The sequence below is a fragment of the Rhineura floridana genome, chromosome 21 (assembly GCF_030035675.1).
Source record: "Rhineura floridana isolate rRhiFlo1 chromosome 21, rRhiFlo1.hap2, whole genome shotgun sequence".
NCBI classification, from domain to species: domain Eukaryota; kingdom Metazoa; phylum Chordata; class Lepidosauria; order Squamata; family Rhineuridae; genus Rhineura; species Rhineura floridana.
In genome coordinates this window covers 15,807,307-15,826,370 of record NC_084500.1, presented here as the reverse complement: position 1 = coordinate 15,826,370, position 19,064 = coordinate 15,807,307, and the positions used below count along the sequence as shown (strand labels likewise).

The window sequence follows — 19,064 nt, the reverse complement described above, 5'->3', positions numbered from 1 at the left end:
CACTTTCAAACATCATAAAAAGACCTTAAAATACATTAAAAAACAACGTTAAAAACATGTTTTTAAAAAGCTTTAAAAACATCTTTTTTTTAAAAAGGGTTAAAAACATATTATTAAATATCCTTTTGTCATTGAAAAGTTCTCAGGTTGGCTTACAAGCCTTTCACATACTTTACTTCAATAATCCTGACAACAGCATGACAGGGCAGGGTTTTTGTGTGTATTAAAATATTAATGTATCAGTCATAAAAAGACATTCACATGTTGGCTAACAGTCTACTTTAAAAGAGGAGAAAAGGATGTATGTCTCTGTATTCCGTTAGAAAAAGAATCCAAACTAGGTTAATATATTAGGAAACACGAGATATTTTACATCAGATTAGTGCTTAAAAGTTTCAATACCAGGAGCAGGTGGGAATTGTATTGCATGTAGAAGTTTTGCAGATTGCATCAGGAGATGCACTTTCATGTAGCTTAGAAGGTGCAGGAATGCAAACTTGTTTCATGAAGAAATAGACAACAAGGAAAAACCAGTATTGCTCAACACTCGGATCCAGTAAGACATTATGTCCAAGCATGCTGCCTTCAGACTGCCTCTTTGTCATGTTAATAAAAGTCTCTCCCCATTCTCCATAACTGATCCAAGATAGGTGAAGAGTTTCCTCAAATTTGAGCAACAAAAGCATCTTGGAAAATATGCCAAGTCTGATGGGCCCTTTGGCATAAAGATGCAACTGTGCACGTTTCTCGTGGGTAGGCCCATTTAGCTCAGTAAGTCTTACCTGGGCTGAGGAGGGTGCATCTGTCAGTTGGCCGATTTCCAACCTTCCCCATATGTACAGCTGGTAGCCAGAAGCAGAGCCTTTTGGTCCTGTCTCTTGCGCATCTCCTCTACTAACAGAAATGTGTATTAATAAACTATCTTCAGAAAAAATCATATGGAAGCTGATAACGCCTCCCTTAATTAATTCCTGGCTGGTGCTTGTTTCCTCTCCCTCCCCCTCCCAGGTTTGTGTTGGAACAGTACAACGCTCTCTCCTGGCTAACCTGTGATCCTGCGACCCAGGACCGGCGGTCGTGTCTCCCTGTTCACTTTGTGGTGCTGAATCAGTTGTATAACTTTATCATGAGTATGCTGTGATCTTTATCTGAACTGGCAAGGAGAATTAAAACACAATGACGATTTCAAGCAGCAGCAGCAAGAAGGGAAAGAATGATTTCACTTCAGAACTAAGTTAATTATTCTCTGTACAAGTCATTTGTGATTGGGGGAGGGGATGTCATTTTTGGTCACAAAAATTTGGTTTTGACTTGTGCTGGGGAGCGCATAACCCTGATCTTCTGTTCTCCTTTTTGTTGATGTTTTGCCTAAACCAGACTGATTAGTGTGCTGAATCGATCAATCAAAATGTATTATAACACATCTTTTTAGTAGCAAAGTAACCATTCTCTCCCCCACCACCACCCTGTCACAGTATTTGTGAAGAGTATATGAGCCATAGGCCCCAGCCATGTTTAATGAATATTTTAAAAAGAATGAGCATGGAGACAATAAGACGACAAATGAGGGAGGAAAAACAGAACTTGTCGGAACGCTTTTGGAACACTGCAATGTTCTTGTATTGGATTATAGTACCTAGTATTCAAAAAAAAAATGCCTGCATCTCTTATTTATTGTAAGTTTTTAAATGTATAAATTGTCTTATATTTCTTAACCTCTTTTATAAAAAAAAATTTCCTAGAAGGTTTATACTGCCTTCTTGCTTTAAAGCAATTGGTCTAAAAATATATATGTAATCGTCTTAATTGAAAGTTGCGGTAGGTTTGCTTTTAGAGTATTATTTTTTTGTAAGGGGGTTGGGGGGTGGGGACAGTAAAATTTGTATTTGGTCTTGATGTACAGTTTAATGGGGGAATATAGGAGGTGGGTGGGGAGGGATATAAATGTCCATGCCATTGTGTGTGGGAGATTTACAGCTAAGCTGTAGTTGCAGATTATATGTGTACAGTAATGAAGTTCACTGTGTTTATATAAAATTGGAGAGAAAAAAAGGTACCGGGTCTTACAGCAATTTTATATCACACCTTTGCAGAGTTAACATAATGGCAATATATTAAAAAGTGATATTGTTAGGTGGTTTAACTTGTAGTGAGAATTTTAATAATAATAATAATAATAATAATAAATTGTTTAATTTTTTTTTGTATTTCTGTTGAGGGCCGAGACTAGCCTTTTAAGGCCTCTTCCCATTTTTCAATTAAAGAGTATGTGCTTTACTGCAAGGACCTCCCACTCCTCCCTGTGCGTGTTTTAGCCAAGAGAGAATCTGTGTCACCAGATGAACTTGCAACATTTTCTTTAAGAAAACAAAAAACAAAATCCTTCCCTTGAATAAAACTGTCACTTTCATCTTCGAGTAGTTTGAGGTTCTCCATTAAGACCCCATAGAACCTCTTGGTGCGTGAATGAAATCATAGCAAAAACTGCAGCCGCTGTCAGCCTCGTTGCCATTCTTTACGATTTGGAATGTTAGCCCAGCTTTAGCTGTTTTACACGTACTTAAAAAAAACAAAACACCAGTAAGGAAAACCCAACTGATTTTGACTTCTAAAGTTTGATGTGCATATTAATTGAAATATAGTGTAAATAGGTTCTTGGTGAATTCTGGCGTTTGGACCTGATTCCATTAACGAAAGAACAACTTTTCTTTTGCTTCTCCTCCCCCCCCTTTTGTTTTAATCTTTTTTTGGTTTGACACTCTCTCCTCGAAGTTTCAGGCTCATGTGGGTATGAACCTCTCCTTTTTAAGTTCCAGCATGATAAAACATCAAGGAAGAGGGCGTGAAGACGTTGAGTGAGCTGTTTTGTGCTACTCCTGTCTCCTCCTGCCTTCAGTCAGTGAACCCTCTGCTTCTTTCCTCCTTCTCACCAACATATCCAGGCTGAGATGCCTCCTTGTCTTCCCGGAGGTAGCCCTTTTTTCCCTCTCCCCCATCTGCATTCTGCTGCTTTCAGGATTGGTGTGCCGGTCCATTTGAAGGTCTCCTGCTTCAAGATTTGTCCTGTGTTTGCAACTGCAAACATGGTGCGGTGTGTTAGGCACCATATTGCTGGGATGAACTACGTAGGTAGCAGTCATGGAAGCTGTGACAGGCACTCATGTGGATTAAGTGGGGCTTTAGGAAAGTTCCTCCTGCCACCGTCAGCCTGTTGCAGATACACTCAGCTTGGCATAGGTTTTTACGGTTTGTCAGCAATGAACTTTTGCAGCCCCATCGAAGAAGCCTTGTCAGGCAAAATTGTTCACAGCCCCTATTTTATGCAATCTGTGGTTAATGAATGGAGGTTGTGTCGCAGTTCCATTTGCTTATTATTGCATCTCACTGTTGCTCCGTGTGTGTGTGTATGAACCTGTATTGGAGATTCAAGTATCTGTTAACTGCAGATGGTTTTCATATCTGTGTCTGTTTCTACCGCTTTCCCCTTCCTGACAGTTGTCCTAAAACTATTTGCCTCACTGAAAAATATAGAAAATGATTTAGCCGGTGTTAACTACTTTGCAGTCCCATGGGATTTCAATGGGAGAGATTTAGGTATGTGCTTAAACTTTCCCATTGAAACCAATGAAACTTAAAAGCACTTAACTTTGGCTGGACTGGGATTGTTGATGTAACGCTCTGTCTTTTTCTTTTTTTTTTGCGGCTGTTTGCATATTGCATCATGTAGCTTTGGGCTCTCTTCCAGTGGAGGTCCTGCTGTAGAGTGGCTTGTTGGGATCTGCACAAAACACAGTCTTGTGCAGAAGCCCTTAAAACTCCAGGCTGTTCTGTGGCGATGGCTGAGGAGCCAAGTTCATGGTAGATTTCTTTCATAAGGTCAGATTGCACAGAGATCTGGCCACTAAACTGTTTAAATGATCATCACGTGGTGGGAAAGTTGGCCCTTTGGAATAAGATTTAAACTTGTTGCCATGGAAGCATCCAAGGTGTGTGTTGGGGTTAGTGTTGGCTGTTGATGGGCCACTCTGGACTCTTTCTTAGAAGTCATTGCAGGCCCTGTCCTCTCGCTTCCTCTGCTTGGGGCTTCCCCCTCCCATTTTCTGCTTGTCCCATGTGGACTCCAAACGGCTTGGGGATTTCTCTGTGAATCCATTTGAAATGCTGGATGCTGAAGTTTCTGCATCTTACCACAGGTGTTCTAGCTTGCAAAACACTAAACAGCAGAAGTGCCAAATCACCTTTGTGTATGACCACCTCAATCTCGGATGCTGTTGAAGAGTAGGATGTCTGTCTTACCTTACAATTATCAAGTTAGGTAAGAGTGCCACCTGCCAGGTCTTGCTGAGATCTAGAATGAACACACACACACACATACTTCAGCAGGTAGAGAAGATAACAAAAGAAAAAGCCTCAAGTTGGAATGCTTTTAAAAATGGCTAAAAGTTGAAACATAGATCTCTCTTTTTAATTTGAGGTTTTGTGGACAGCTTTAAATTTATGAAGTGGCCATGGTGACGAAAGCCTCGTAGACCTCTCTGACTTCTTAATTTATTTGTAGCGCTGATTTAACAGTTCACAGATGGGTGGTGCTTCACACTGATGGTCAGAAGGTAGATGAGGCAGTAGCATTTCTGCAAATCCCTAACTAGGGTGAGGTGTAGCATTTGTTCAGATTACTTGGTTTCCACAGTTGCAGCCTTGGACACACATTATTCTTCCCAAACCTTTCTTAAACCTCTCATTTTACACATCCATCAGTATGGCACAATTAACTAAGTATTACTATACATTGTTTTTTTATTTGCCTGCTTTTGATAACTTTTTTTAAAATGTCCTGCATTATTATGGAAAGTTCACAGATGTGCTTAATGAAGCATCTTTTGTCTTAACTGCAATATCAAAATATGTTGTATTTGAAAACACTTGGCTTTTGATCCTATTCAGAATGCTGTTGTGTCCTGTAGTTTGCTGTGCACCAGTTCTTTGGCACAGCATATTATTCTGTTCATACTTAACCATGTATACAGCAATGGTTTGGGCTGGGTTTCCTTTTCGGTCAGTTTGGTTTCCCAGTTAGGCAAATTCTGCTGTTAGCTGTCCTGGTGCCATTTCGCAAGAAGACAAAATGTATCACCTTGAAAATCATTTCAAATCTAAAATGACACAAGGATTCTGAATCACATATAGAAAATTCGTTATATTTTCATCAGTTTCTGAAGGAGTAAAATTTCACTTTGAAAAAGTTAATCCTCAGGGTCAAACTTTTCAGGAAAGTTTTAATGTATAAGTAGTTGGTTTTCCAAATAAACTGGATGTGAGAACCTCGGAAACACTTGGGTTTAAAAAGTTGTGGCATTGTTACTGAACATGTCAGTTTCATAAATGTTCTTTTTTTAAAAGCTGGGTCACTTTAAGAGGGGAGGAGAGTTCTTAAGTTCATATTCAGCAGTGACATTTAATGGTCCAAGTCTCCATCTCTTTATTTAACATTATGATAACAAAAAAATAAGGAACAAACACTATTGTTGCAGAATGCCATGAACACTGAGTTGTAAAAATTGTGATTGAGGAAATGGAAAAAGGTTTATACTTTTTAAAAAAAACGCAAATGGAATAAATTATTCATGAAGCCTTCCTCCATTGTGATGTCTCTTTGCTTTTAACACAATTCATCCTGATGTGGAAAGCTACAGTTGTCCCTACTTGTTGGTTCTTGGAGCAGAACCTTTATTTATTGCATTTTTATCCTGTCTGCCTGCCACTAAGCTTTATGCAATGTACATACTTGGTCCTTCCCTCATTTTATCCTCACAACATCCCTTTGAGGTATGTTAGACTGAGAGTTAGTGAGTAGGCCAAGGTCACCCAGTGGGCTTCACAGCCAGAGTGGGGATTTGAACCTGGATCTCACCAGCCTTACTCTGACATTATTCACCATCACACCATCCTAATACTTGCCACTGGGCCTAGTGAGCTCTGATGAATCAGGCCAGTGGCCCATCTAATCCAGCATCCTGTTTTTACAGTGCCTAACCAGATGCCTATGGGAAGCCTGCAAGCAGGACCTGAGTGCAACAGCACTCTCCCCTCCTGTGGTTTCCAGCAACTGGTACTCAGAAGCTTGCTGACCCTGATGCTGGTAGAACGTAGCCATTGTGGCTAGCAGCTATAAGTAACCTTATCCTCAGTGGAGGCAGAACATGGTGATGCTTGTATGTCAGTCCTACACGTTTTATAAGCCACTACATCAAAAGTAACCAATGTCATGTGAATTGTGGCTACCGTAAGGCACTTGACACCCAGCCTTGTTCCGCAGTTCCCCTGAAAGGGCAGCAAAAATTGGAAGGGTGACTTAATACTTGGAACTCCTGGTGGGCTTGTTTTTAATACTTTGCTTGTCTAACTGGGTTCCACCCCTACCCCTGAAATTAGGCTTTGAAAACTCTTCTGTTGCCTCCTCTAACAAGGCTTTTTACAAGCCTTCTCATGGTAGACAAGGGCGGTCTGCGGGCGTAGTTAGGAAGGCCCAATGGGTCGCAGCTGGCCGGTGGGTCTGCAGTTCTCCACTCCTACTATACTACATTGGCTCCAAATGTGCTCTGCAAATTGAATAAATCTGCTAGATTGGCATTCTACATTCTACTCACTCAGATGCCACGGGCAGTTCACAAACGAGATAATGTACAACTGCATTCAAGCACAATGGTTGCACAAGCCACAGAATCCAGCAGAGATGTTCTTGAAAGTTTGAGAGCCAAAGCTTGGTGAAACCTCAGAATGTGGGGTGTGTGTGTTGTTGCTGAATAAAATTTACAAAGTCAACACCTGTTTCATACACTTATGCAAGTCAAGTCAATTGAAGTGACCTGACAGGTGGCCACTCTTGGAAGCACAGGTTTGTGTCTCTATAACTTGAGGTGGGCACTTTGTGGTCCTCCAGATGTTGTTAGCTTCCAACTCCCATCGGGTCTGGTCCTTGGCCATGCTAGCTGGCATAGATGGGGGTGGAGTCCAGCTACATCTGCTAGTGCTCCCTGGTATAATATGTGAAATGTTACTGCTACACCTATTTAGATCAAGGTTATCTATCAACTCTGCCAACCTCAAATGTCTCCCAAGTGTGTGTGTTAATATTTTGGTTTTGACCAAGGATACACATTCAGTATAACAAAAGGCAAGAGGTCATAGGGATGTTTGATAGTGCAGGAATTGGCAAGTATATTAAGGTTGCATCAAATTAATGAAGACAAAAAGATTACTCAGCACATTGAAATGAATGGACCTGTTAGTCATGTCCCGTTAATTTCAGTGGGTCTACTCTGAGTATGACTAACGGTGGATACAAGCCAGAATTGTTTCCCCCCTCGTAAGCTGACTTAGGAAAGTCCTCACATTTGTATAAATACTTTAAAGTAATTATTAATAAATACATGGCGAAGGGCCAAAGCTCAGTGGCACAGGGTTCAATCCCCAATGGCATCTCCAGGTAGGCCTGGGAAAGACGACTGCTGTAGAGCTGCTGCCAGTCAGTGTACAGTACTGAGTAAGATGGACCAAGGGTTTGCCTCAGCATAAGGCAGTTTCCTATATTTAGTCCTAATCATGCGTGCTAGCTCCTTGAAATCACCGCCAGCGCGAATTACTCAAGGAAGAATCCAGAAAGAGCGAGGGAGACTGCAACTTTCTAACTAGCAGGAAAAGGAGGAAGAGAACGCGGATGAAGCCGCTTCCGCCCTCACCTGGCGTTCTGTCGTCATTGTTCTCTGCGCCGGAAGTTCGCATCCCTTCTTGGCGCTGGCCAACATAGAAAGGAAATGACGGTACGCTCCCGGAAGTAGTATCTCATAAGGTTGTGTGCGAGTGTGATTTGTTCCCCTTTCCGACGGTGTGTGAGGTTCTGGGTCGGGGTGGGTCTTCTGCTCTTTCATAGGTAGGGCTTAAACGCCTGGGTTCCCCTTCCCTACACTGGCTTATTTATATGAGAGGAAATAGGAAGACTCGGATGCCTGGGTTCTTTTGTGAGTAACAGACACCCCCCCTCCCCCGCCGTCTCTCCTGCTTTGCCCGCCTTCAGTTTCATTTATTTATAGTAATTATATTAACGTCCCGCCTTTCCTTCAGGGAACTCAACACAGCATACACTGCTCTCTTCCTTCCCGTTTTATCCTCACAACGACCCTGTGAAGTAGGTTAGGTGGGCACAAAGGATGGCTGGCCCAAGGTCAGCTAATGGGCTTCATGGCTGAGGGAGATATGAAATTGGATTTCCCCAGCGCTTTAACTCAGCCTGCTCCAACCTGCTGCCCTCCAGACGCTGTCAGATTCCATCTCATCAGCCCAGTTGGCACAGCCAATGGTCAGGGACGATGGGAGCTGCAGTCGAATCACATCTGGAGGACACCAGGTTGAGGAAAGCTGCTTCTAACCACTCTGTCACACTACCTCTCAGTCTTTTCCTCATTTCTCCCACCTCTTTTTTTGCACTCCTTTTGGAAGGAGGGGAGAATTAACTCTTCTGCACACTTTGAGAAAATATGCAAAATGTTATGGTTTATTTATTGATAAAGATCTGGCCAGAAGCATGGTGCTTTATAACAGATGAGAGAAAAAGTCCTTGCCCCAGGAAGCTTTCAGTCCAGGAACAGACATGTGGGAGACAAGTGAGAAAGGGAACGGAAGCAGAGGCTTCGATAAACGGGAAGACTATGAGATTATTTGTAGTAAATTTAGATTTAGGATTAGGCTTTAATCCCAACCCCATTTACCTGGGAGTAGCCCCCCATTAAACTCAGTGGAGCTTACCTCTAAGTAGATGTGGTTAGGATTGCACTGTTAATTACCATAAATCATGGGGGAGAAGAGGACTGTAGCACTGAAAATGAGCTTGGGGGGGGAACCTTCAATGTAAACAATGCTGTGATTAGCTCTGTAGCAGACTTTTGAGTTCTACATAATGCTTCAGGGAGGAAGCATATGGTGTAGCTCGACAGCTTGCTTAGTTTCCCTACTGTAGCAACATCTTGCTTTTAGATGAATCATGTAAATCACCCTGGGCAAACCATCTTTGCAACCACAATCGGAGGAGGACTTTTCCAGGGGCTTAAAATCGTAGGTCAATGTATATTGTGTTACTCGGGGAGTTGTTGGCATAAATATATGAGAGAGCATTCTGCATTCCTGTATTACTTTTGCACGTTTGTATTCTTGTTTCTTAATCTGGTTTATTCTACAGTGAATAACAGCCGGTCTTTAGAGATGTACCCATCGGTTTCTCTGTTCTCTACACGCATCTGCCTATGAAAGCTCTTGCTGCGATAAAGCTGCTGGTCCCTATGATTTGATTCTATACTAGCCCCTGCAGACTAACAGTTGCGTTCCTGGAATTTTAGATCTTCGCCTGCCTGCATCTCGATCCAACAGCTGCCCACTTAGCTGCCTGCATTATTGTGGTTTTTGACCACCTTGGGAAATGGCGGACTGTTCGGCTCTTCAGTTTGTCAGCCCTTATGCTTTTGAAGCCATGCAGAAGGTTGACGTCGTGCGCTTGGCAGCTCTGAGCGATCCAGAGCTCCGGCTGTTGCTGCCTTGCTTGGTGCGGATGGCCTTGTGCGCCCCGGCGGATCAGAGCCAGGGTTGGGCCCAGGACAAAAAGCTGATTCTTCGCTTGCTTTCAGGAGTGGAGGCTGTCAACTCCATTGTAGCCTTGCTGTCCGTGGACTTCCACGCTTTGGAGCAAGATGCCAACAAGGAACAACAGCTTAGGTAATGAGAAGGAGTAAACCAGGGCTGGGAACCTGTGGGGTCCTCCAGATGTTGTGGGACTCCCATCTCCTATCAGCTCCAGCCAGCATAGCCGGTGATTAGGGATGATGGGAGTTGCAGTCTAGTACCATCTGGAGGACCACAAGTTCCTCATCCCTGAGTTAGGCAGTTCTTACGTTAACTATGGTGAGATGTGCTCCTTAAATCTGTTCGGTCATCTGTGTTTCAATCCTCTTTTTGTTAGGCATAAACTTGGAGGAGGCAGCGGCGAGAGCATTTTGGTGTCTCAGCTGCAACATGGTCTGACGCTGGAGTTTGAACATAGCGATTCCCCTCGGCGGCTCCGTCTGGTGCTTAGTGAATTACTGGCAATTATGAACAAGGTCAGTTTCTTCATGCATGAGATTCTCTTTTCTTTTTAGTGCAGTCAGAAGATAGATCCCTCGGTGATTTGAATTAGATTGGCTTTAACAGTGGCAATGAGAAAATGCCCCCCCTCCAAAAAAAAATCTTGTTGCTGAAATGAACAAAGTTGGGGTGGATAGGGTAACCAGGAATGGATTATTGGGTGAAAGGATTACAAACTTAGTTCGGTTCTGGTAGGTAGAATAAATTTCTCAGGTTCAGAATTCTTTAATTTTCAGCCTATGTCTTTTGCACCAGGCTCTAGCTGGGGAATCTTGAGGTTCCAGTAGGACACAAAAAGTAGATCCCATAAGCTTGAAAGTCTTCCCTTCCCTGGCATTTGATTTTTACACTTTGCAACTGATGCTGTTCTCATGTTTGTTTGTTTCTTTGCTTATATTATATTTTAAATATTCCCAATAATTCAGCAACAAGAAACGTACAACAGTATACAAACAATCAATGAAATAAATGAAATAAATAAAAAAAAATCAGAGGCTACAGCCTACTACTGTCTTGGTGGCTCTTTCTGCTCTTCTCAGTCTTGTTAATGCTAAGTAATTAAGTCATACGAGGCTGGTGTAAAATTATCTATTTGATTTGACCTGTATAGCTTACTTCAGTGTATAAGTCAGCTTTTCTACCAGTGCCTTCTAACAGTTAGTAATCTATTATGGCTCCCTTCAGGTCTCATCAAAATGTGGCCTCTGTTAAACAGATTGCCGTCAGTAAATGTCCGATGGACTTTGTAGGTCTCTGTTTTGTCCAGTAAGTATGTTCAGTAGGGTGAACTGTGGAGCCATATCTATGGTCTGTCTTATTAGTCCCTCCATTTCCTCGAAAACTGCAGTCTAAAACTCTCTTGTCAGAGGTATATCCACCACATATGACAATATGTGACTTTTCTATTACAGCCTCTGCAGCAGTTAGGAGAGTGCTGTCAGTTGAGTTTGGATAACATTAAAGAAGTAGCATGGCACAGAGTTATCTTTAACATTGTCTCTTTTATACAAGCAGAAATTGGTCTCCTGACCTCCCCAATGTTTTTTTTACTGTTTGTCCAATATCTTATGCCTTCTGTGTTAAATTTTACCTTTGTAGTCCCTTTAGTACCAATCCCTATATATATATATGTGTGTGTATGTGTGTGTATTGTATTTTATGTAGATTTATTGTATTTTAATGTTGTTGTGATTTTACTGTTTACAATTTTATTATGTACGTGTTTGATTTTATTTTTGTAAGCTGTCCTGAGTGCCCTATTATAGGGTAGAAGGGCGGGATAGAAATATTTTAAATTAATTAATTAAATAAATAAATCTCACCCCAATCTTTTTTCCATACTTAGGCATGTGAGCGTGCCAGTCTCATGCTCACTCAGTATGGTTTTGTTTTGTTTTGCTTTCAAAAGCCTCTCTCAAGACAACTTTTTGTTGTAGGTGGCCGAGTCCAACTGTGAGTTTTTTTTCAAATCATCAGAGCTGTTTGAGAGCCCTGTTTATTTGGAGGAAGCAGCAGATGTTCTCTGTATTCTTCAAGCTGGTATGTGTTCTCCAAAATATATCTCCTTTTAAAATGTCTCCTTTTAATATCTCAGCTATATCTGAGTCCAAAGATATGGCTGTTGTTCCAGGGCTGCGTGGTATTGCCCATGTTCAGGGAAATGTGTGCAAATGTGCGTGAAATGTGGCTCCCTATGAAACTTATGAAAATATTGCTGGGTTGTCTTCAGCTAAGTTCTACTCGGAGTAGAACCATTGAAATTAATAGAGCTCTTAAGTTTACTTATAAATGTATTTTATACCACCCTTTCACAAAATGAGAGTGGTGCCCAGCAATGTAGAATTTTTTTAAAAAAAATCTTGAAACAACTACAGAGGCCTGCCGGCATAGAGTAGTCTTCAAGGGATGCCTGAAAGTTGAAAGTGAGGCTCCCACGAGAGGCAGTGGTGGCCACCAACTTGGATGGTTTTAAGTGAGGATTAGACAAAATTCATGGAGGGCAAGGCTATCAACTGCTACTAGCCATGATGGCTATGTTCTGTCTCCACTGTTGGAGGTAGCATGTGTCTGAATGCCAGTTGCTGGGAATTGCAAGCAAGGAGAGGGCTGTTGCGGCCTTCGCAGAGATATCTGGTGGCTCACTGTGAGAACAGTATTTTACTGCACCTGCTCAGATCTGTGTGGGAAGCAGATCCTTGTGGGCATAGGGATATAGTAAGCTGCCTTTGGGCACCCTCTTTGTGTATCTAGCCCATTGTTGCCTACTTTGGCTGGCAGCAACTCTCCAGGGTCTCACACAGGGGTCATAGAATCATAGAGAGGGAAAGGGTCTCTGAGGCCATCCAGTCCAACCCCTTCCTCAATGCAGGAATCCAAGTTAAAGTATCTCCGCCAGGTGGCTGTCCAGCTGCCTCTTGAAGGCCTCCAGTGTTGGAAAGCCCACCACTGCAGGAGACATTCAAGAGGCAGCTGGACAGCCACCTTTCTTTCTCTGCCACCTGATCCTTTGAACTGGAGATGCCCGGGATCGTACCTGGGACTGTCTATATGCAAAGCAGGTGCTGTGCCACTGAGCTGTGGCCCCCTCTCATACTGGTTACAATTTATTTATTTACATATGAAAAATAGTTATATATCGCAGTTTCATTACAAATATCAAAACAGTGTAAGCCGAATACACACACACACACACACACACACTAAAAACCACAATCACAGATCAATTGAGAATGAAGATTCTATGTTTTCAGGCTTTTCATTGGGGCATCTGGTTGGCCACTGCGAGAGCAGGATACTGGACTAGGTGGGCCACTGGCCTGATCCAGCAGCCAGGCTCTTACGTTCTGAAGAGGGAAGTTTAGATCGGGGGGGGGTCAGGATCTGTCCCACTAGCATCGAAGGAAATTTAACCTGCTATTCCCATATTGTGGTACACAAGGAAACCTCCTCTACACTGGGAGGAAATTCCCCTGCCGGTGCCAATGAGAGATTCCCCCCATCCCCAAAAAAGCAATCAAGAATAATCACTTGGAACTTAAGAGGAGGTGGTGGGTGTTATTTTAAAACTCTTTCCACTCAGAGCTTCCTTCGTTGTTACCTATCGTGGACGTGGCTGAAGCTTTGCTGCATGTGAAGAACGGTTCTTGGTTCCTCTGTCTCTTAGTGGCCAACGTTCCTGACAGCTTTAATGAAGGTATCCTACATAGCCAATAGGGGACTTGTTCTCTGACCGTGGATCCTTTTATGCAGCCAAAACAGAACCATCCTTGCACAAGCAGGGAGGCATCAGCCCATTCAAAAGCAGTGCAATGCAGACTGAACAGGTTCAGTGGGCTGGATCTGCTGATTGATTCTTGGGAGGGGAGGAGGGGCGGAATGGGAAACTGGATTGGAATGGAGTGTCTTGCAAAAGGGTATGGCTGGCTGGAATGCTGAACAGCAGGGATGGGGAACCTGGCATGTTGCTGGACTGCATCTCTCATTATCCCTAACCATTGTCCATGCCGGTTGGGACTGATGGGAGTTGAGGTCCAGTAGCATCCAGAGGGGCCACAGATGCTCCCCATCCCTGCACCTCTGCAAAAAATGGGAGACCGGGTTGAGAGTCTTTTGGAAAAGGGTATGGCCGGCTGGAACCCGGAACAGGAACATCCAGAATACATATCAGATGCTGAAAGTTCATAATCAATAAGACAATCCCTTCCCTTTCCCTTTGGCTGGTTCCAGTGTGCAGGGGCTTGATCAAGAACGGGGAGCGGCAAGATGAAGAAAGCTTTGGGGGCCGCCGCAGGACGGAGGCTCTCCGCCATCTTTGCAAGATGAACCCTTCCCAGGCGCTGAGGGTCCGTGGCATGGTGGTAAGTCTTGGTGGTGGTCCGCCGCAATGCTTGCAAAGGGAGTTTGTGCGTATGGGTTGATGGCAATGGGTGGGCGAAGTACAGACCTTTTGGCAGCTGAGCTGGAGACTCTGGGTCGTGGTGGGGGAACCAGCTACCCTCTTGGGCCCAAGTAGCTTTTAGGTCTTACATTTTTAAAAAAAAACTTATAGGAGCTCTTTTAAAAAACCTCCCTCCTATGATTGCCATCAAATCAGCTGTCTGAGGGTAGAAGTGTGTGACAGGAACCGCCCTGACCTCCTGACCTGGATGTTGTCACCAACTCTGCTCCTGGATCTGATCTGGGGGCAAAAGCACTTCAGGGGACGGGCTGCTCCTTAGAAAAGCCGGGGTAGCCAGAACAGCCACTGACGTCAGCTGTAGCTTGAGGAACCCTAACCTTAAGAAATTGTGCCTGAGCTTGCTTTTCCCTCTTCCTCCCCATTCCTTCTTTCCTCTTGTGCTACGTCTCCTTTGGATTGTGAGCTTGAAGGCAGGCGCTGTCTCAGATGTTTATCAGCCACTCTGAGACACCCCCCTTTTTTGTTTTGTTTATTGGGTGGGGTTATAAATGCTATAATTAAATAAACAAAAATAATGCCATTGATTCCTATCCCTACCTCCCTGCCTGTCATTTTCTCCTTTCTGTTTGCAGCCTTAAGCCACATAGTTTCCCCGCCCTTGTCTTGCTCCTGCTTTTCCCCCTCCCTGGTCCCACAGTCCTTCCCCTGGTCTGGGCCTCCAGCCCTGCTCTCACCTTCCGTCCCCCATCCGTGCCTTTGCCTCCCTCTTATCATGGAGGATAAGGCTATCTAGGGCTGCTAGCCATGGCTATGTTCTCCCACCGTAGGAAGTGCCATCGCTCAGTGGCAGAGCATCTGCTTTGCGTGCAAAAGGTCCCAAATTCAATCTGCAGCATCCCCAGAGAGCGGTGGGGAAAGGCCCCTGTCTGAAATCCTGGACAGACAATACTGAGCTAGATGGACCAATGGGCTGACTCATTATAAGGCAGCTTCCTGTGGATTCCAGTGCTGGAGGCAGAATGCCTCCGAATTAGGGTTGCCAGGTTCAAGGCCTGAGACTGATCCTGTATCTTTAGGAGAAGAGAAAGTCAGCCACGTGCAGGTGTTCTTGCAACCCTGTAATGGGAAAAACCACAAGGTGGAATGTGGCTGCATATTTCTCCCTGGGTGCTCTGGTAGGGGAACATCCTTGCACCCTTTTCTCTCTTCATTTTCCCTTGCTCTTTCCCTTTGGATTAGGTGGAAGAGTGCCACTTACCGGGACTCGGGGTTGCTTTGACTCTAGATCACACGAGGAACGAGTCTTCGGAGGACAGTGTTAGCGACCTGGTGTGCTTTGTGAGCGGCCTGCTGCTCGGGACCAACGCAAAAGTTCGGACTTGGTTTGGGACTTTTATCCGGAACGGGCAACAGGTGAGTGTGCCCGAGTCTTTTTGTTTCCTTGGGGTCAGGGTGCTTGGATTAGTTGCGTTAGTGAGAGTATATTTTGCACGGCAATTGCTGGAGAGGCAGCAGGTTGCATCCCGCTAACTTGCATATTCAGAGTAGACCCACTGAAGTCAATTGACCTCCGTTAGTCATGCCCATTGTTTTCAATGGGTCTGCTCTGAGTGGAGCTAATGCTGGGGTCGTGCGTGTATCTAGGAGAGAAGAAAATCACCTTCATGCAGTCTCTCTCTGGATCCCTTCTAGGATTTGGTTAATCCTTAAAATAATCTATATGTTACTGTGCCTAAAAAAGCAGATTTTATTGATGTGCCACACTGGGTTCTTATATAGACTTTTTCATTAACGTTGCGCCACACTGAGTGCCGACGTGGTATCATGTTTAGAGTGTCAGGCTGAGACCGGGGAGATCAGGGTTCAAATCCCTGCTTGGCCATGAAGCTCGCCGGGTGAACTTGGGCCATTCACGGGCTCTTGGCCCAGCCTACCTCACAGGGTTGTTGTGGGGATGAAATGGAGAGGGAGGAAAACCATGTTTGTAGGCCACCTTGAGTTCCTTGGAGGAAAGTTGGGATGTAAATGTAAATAAATAAATAAAAGTAATAAAAATGTACATTATGTGTGTCAGAGAGAGGGAGAGAACTGTAGGGTTTTTAATATTGATTTGTTAATATTCTGTATGAATTTGTTAATTGGGTAATGTATTTATGCTTACGTTTTAAAATGTAAGTTTCTTGGAGACCTTTGGGTAACAAGCAAGTAACTAATGATGTCCGTTTTAAACACAGACATTTGGAGAATGTTTGTGCTGTTAAAAAAAAAAGGTAAGGGGAGGCGTAAGGAACTTGGAAAGGCTCTTTGTTTTGTGGAGGGTGACCATCTAGGGTTTTCTTTCTTTCCCTTCTGCACAGAGAAAGAAGGAGACGGTTGGCTCCGTGCTTTGGCAGATGCGGAGGCAGCTGCTGCTGGAGCTGATGGGGATCCTGCCTACTGTCCGCAGCACGCACGTGACGGAAGAGGCGGAAGCTGACCTGGAAGCCAATGTCTCTGTGTATTCAGGGCTGAAGGAGGAGCACGTGGTCAAAGCCTGCGCCCTCCTGCGCCTCTATTGCGCTTTGATGGGTATCGCTGGTTTGAAGTAAGCGCCTTTTTAAAAAAATGCATTTTGTCATTTTTGAGTAGTTGTGTTTGGAACCTAAAGTTCCACAGCGTTCTTCCACCTTGGGTCCCCAGGTGTGGGTAGACTACAACTCCCATCATCCTTGACCATTGGCTAAGCTGGCTGCGGATGATGGGAATTGTAGTCCACCCACATCTGGGGACCCATGTTGGAAGAATGCTGCTCTAGAAGATAACCTAGATCTCATCTTTTTCCCGTTAAACCCCTTTCTATAACTAAGCCAAGATACATAGAACTGGAAATAATCAGCATGTTCTTTCATTTACCCCATATCCATTTCCCTCCTTCCCTTCCCCTCTTGCTGCCCTATATCTGTTTTAGATGGTAAGCCCCTTGGGGCTTTGTTCTGTGTGTAATGCCACGTGCATAGATGGGGTTGCTTCGTTCCCTTTAATAGGGAACTCAAACTATGTGAAAACACAGTGGGCTGGCGAAGGGGAAACGTGACCTGTTCCTCCTCCGCCAGCCTACTTGGGAGAAGTCAATTATACATACCTTTTAACTAGCTGGAGAGCCAGTGTGGTGTAGTGGTTAAGGTGTTGGACTAGGACCTGGGAGACCAGAGTTCGAATCCCCACATAGCCATGAAGCTCACTGGGTGACCTTGGGCCAGTCACTGCCTCTCGGCCTCATGAAAACCCTATTCATAGGGTCGCCATAAGTCGGAATCGACTTGAAGGCGGTACATTTATTTTTTAACTACCTGAGGAGGCTAGCCGCCTGTGTTCCCACTCTGGCCGTTGGCGTAGAAGGGGCTTCTCTCTTCCGCACTCAGCAGAAACTTTTGCAATCGGCAACTGACGGCTGATTTGGGTGTTTGTGTCTCCACCCTCCCCATTCAATCCTGGCCCTCGTCACAAAATGCTGTCTTGTCCTGATGAGATGGGGGGCTGGCATTTCTCTCTCGGTGTCGTTGGCGTGCAGGCCGACAGACGAGGAGGCGGAGCAGTTGCTGCAGCTCATGACAAGCCGCCCACCAGCTACTCCAGCCGGCGTCCGCTTTGTGTCTCTTTCCTTCTGCATGCTGCTGGCCTTCTCTACGCTTGTCAGGTATCCTTTCACACACACCCCTTTTTTTTTGTTTTAAAGAGAGAAATGGATGGCGCGGGACCACGATATCTGTCGGAACGCCTCTCCCGATATGAACCGGCCCGTACACTACGGTCTACTACGAAGGCCCTCCTCCGGGTTCCGACTCATAGGGAAGCCCGGAGAGTGGTGACAAGATCTAGGGCCTTCTCAGTGGTGGCCCCCGAACTATGGAATGGTCTCCCCGAGGAGGTGCGCCTGGCGCCGACACTATCATCTTTTCGGCGCCAGGTTAAAACCTTTCTCTTCTCTGAGGCATTTTAATTCCTGTTAATTCTAAATTATTATATTTTGATTTTAGACTGTACAGTTTTGTGTACAGTTTTGTGTTATTTTTATTGTATTTTTAATGTTCACCGCCCAGAGAGCTGTTGCTAGTCGGGCGGTATATAAGCTTAATTAAATAAATAAATAAATAAATGGGGACTCATTGAGCAAGCATTGTTTCCAAGCCGGGCCTTTCCCACACCTGCAGAAGATGTTGGACTCATGCCTCGTGGAAAACGTTAGGACTTGTTGGCACATTAATGATTTGCAGCTTTGTACAGGGGTGGGGTTTGGGTAGGGAGAAGCAGTTCGTTTTATTGCAGAGTTCTCGCCCCTTGCTTCCGTGCAGGGTATCCTAGCAGGGATTGGGTGAATCTGACGGCAGGGATTGGCCGGCATTCCTTTGTGCCACTGAGGGGCAAGGAGAAGAGTCGCTGTTTGCCATTGGCTGAGCTGCCCTGACGTCACAGAGAGGCAGTGCAGGCATATGCATCTGGAGGGTCTGTACCAATCTGAACCTGCTCTCGAATCCGCTGCCGTCTGTGGTTAGGGAGGCAGAAGAGGCTAAAGATGAAGTCTTTGTGATAGCTGATAATGGCTGGTGTCAGGGCCTGGTTGTGAGACGCCTTCCCTGGGACAGTCAACCGGCACCACCTCTTTTTTTAACATTTAAGGACCAGGTGAAAAAAACCACAGCTGCTGTTCTTTGTGGTCTTTTAACTAGCTGTTTTAAATGCTAGCTTTTGGTTTTAATGCGCCCTTTGGCATTTTACTCCCTGTTTTGTTGTATATTCCTGCATATGCTGTCCAAACCTTATATATCATTATATATATATATCTCATAACTTGTTCTTGTATGAATTTGGTACTGTGATATGTTGGCCACCTTGAAAAAGCTGAAAATGTGTGTGTGCATATTCTATGCGCATGTGTGTGCAAGGATGATAGCTGGGCCTAAGGAAGGAGAGGCAGAAGAAGCATGGGGTTTATGCACCTGCCAGGGAGGCACTGAGA

The 19,064-nt window shown here is 44.5% G+C and overlaps 2 protein-coding genes across 8 annotated transcripts in view; both read left to right on the top strand.

Moving 5' to 3' along the window:
* MED13 (mediator complex subunit 13) overlaps nt 1-5,634 on the top strand; it is a 122,236-nt gene extending 116,602 nt beyond the window's left edge. The window contains exon 30 of the mRNA XM_061605135.1: nt 1,009-5,634. Coding sequence (XP_061461119.1) covers nt 1,009-1,141 — 133 coding nt within the window. The 3' untranslated portion in view covers nt 1,142-5,634. The remainder of the gene's footprint in view (nt 1-1,008) is intronic.
* Nucleotides 5,635-7,824: 2,190 nt separating this feature from the next.
* INTS2 (integrator complex subunit 2) overlaps nt 7,825-19,064 on the top strand; it is a 34,572-nt gene continuing 23,332 nt past the window's right edge. Inside the window, exons 1-9 of one of the 7 annotated variants that reach the window (XM_061605139.1) lie at nt 7,825-7,885; nt 9,233-9,762; nt 10,007-10,145; nt 11,607-11,709; nt 13,250-13,363; nt 13,897-14,027; nt 15,308-15,481; nt 16,426-16,652; nt 17,619-17,744. In XM_061605139.1, coding sequence (XP_061461123.1) covers nt 9,470-9,762; nt 10,007-10,145; nt 11,607-11,709; nt 13,250-13,363; nt 13,897-14,027; nt 15,308-15,481; nt 16,426-16,652; nt 17,619-17,744 — 1,307 coding nt within the window. In that variant the 5' untranslated portion in view covers nt 7,825-7,885; nt 9,233-9,469. Of the gene's footprint in view, nt 8,019-9,089; nt 9,109-9,232; nt 9,763-10,006; nt 10,146-11,606; nt 11,710-13,249; nt 13,364-13,896; nt 14,028-15,307; nt 15,482-16,425; nt 16,653-17,618; nt 17,745-19,064 lie in introns of those variants that run through there. The other 6 variants (XM_061605140.1, XM_061605142.1, XM_061605137.1 and 3 more) reach the window with 6 other exon arrangements.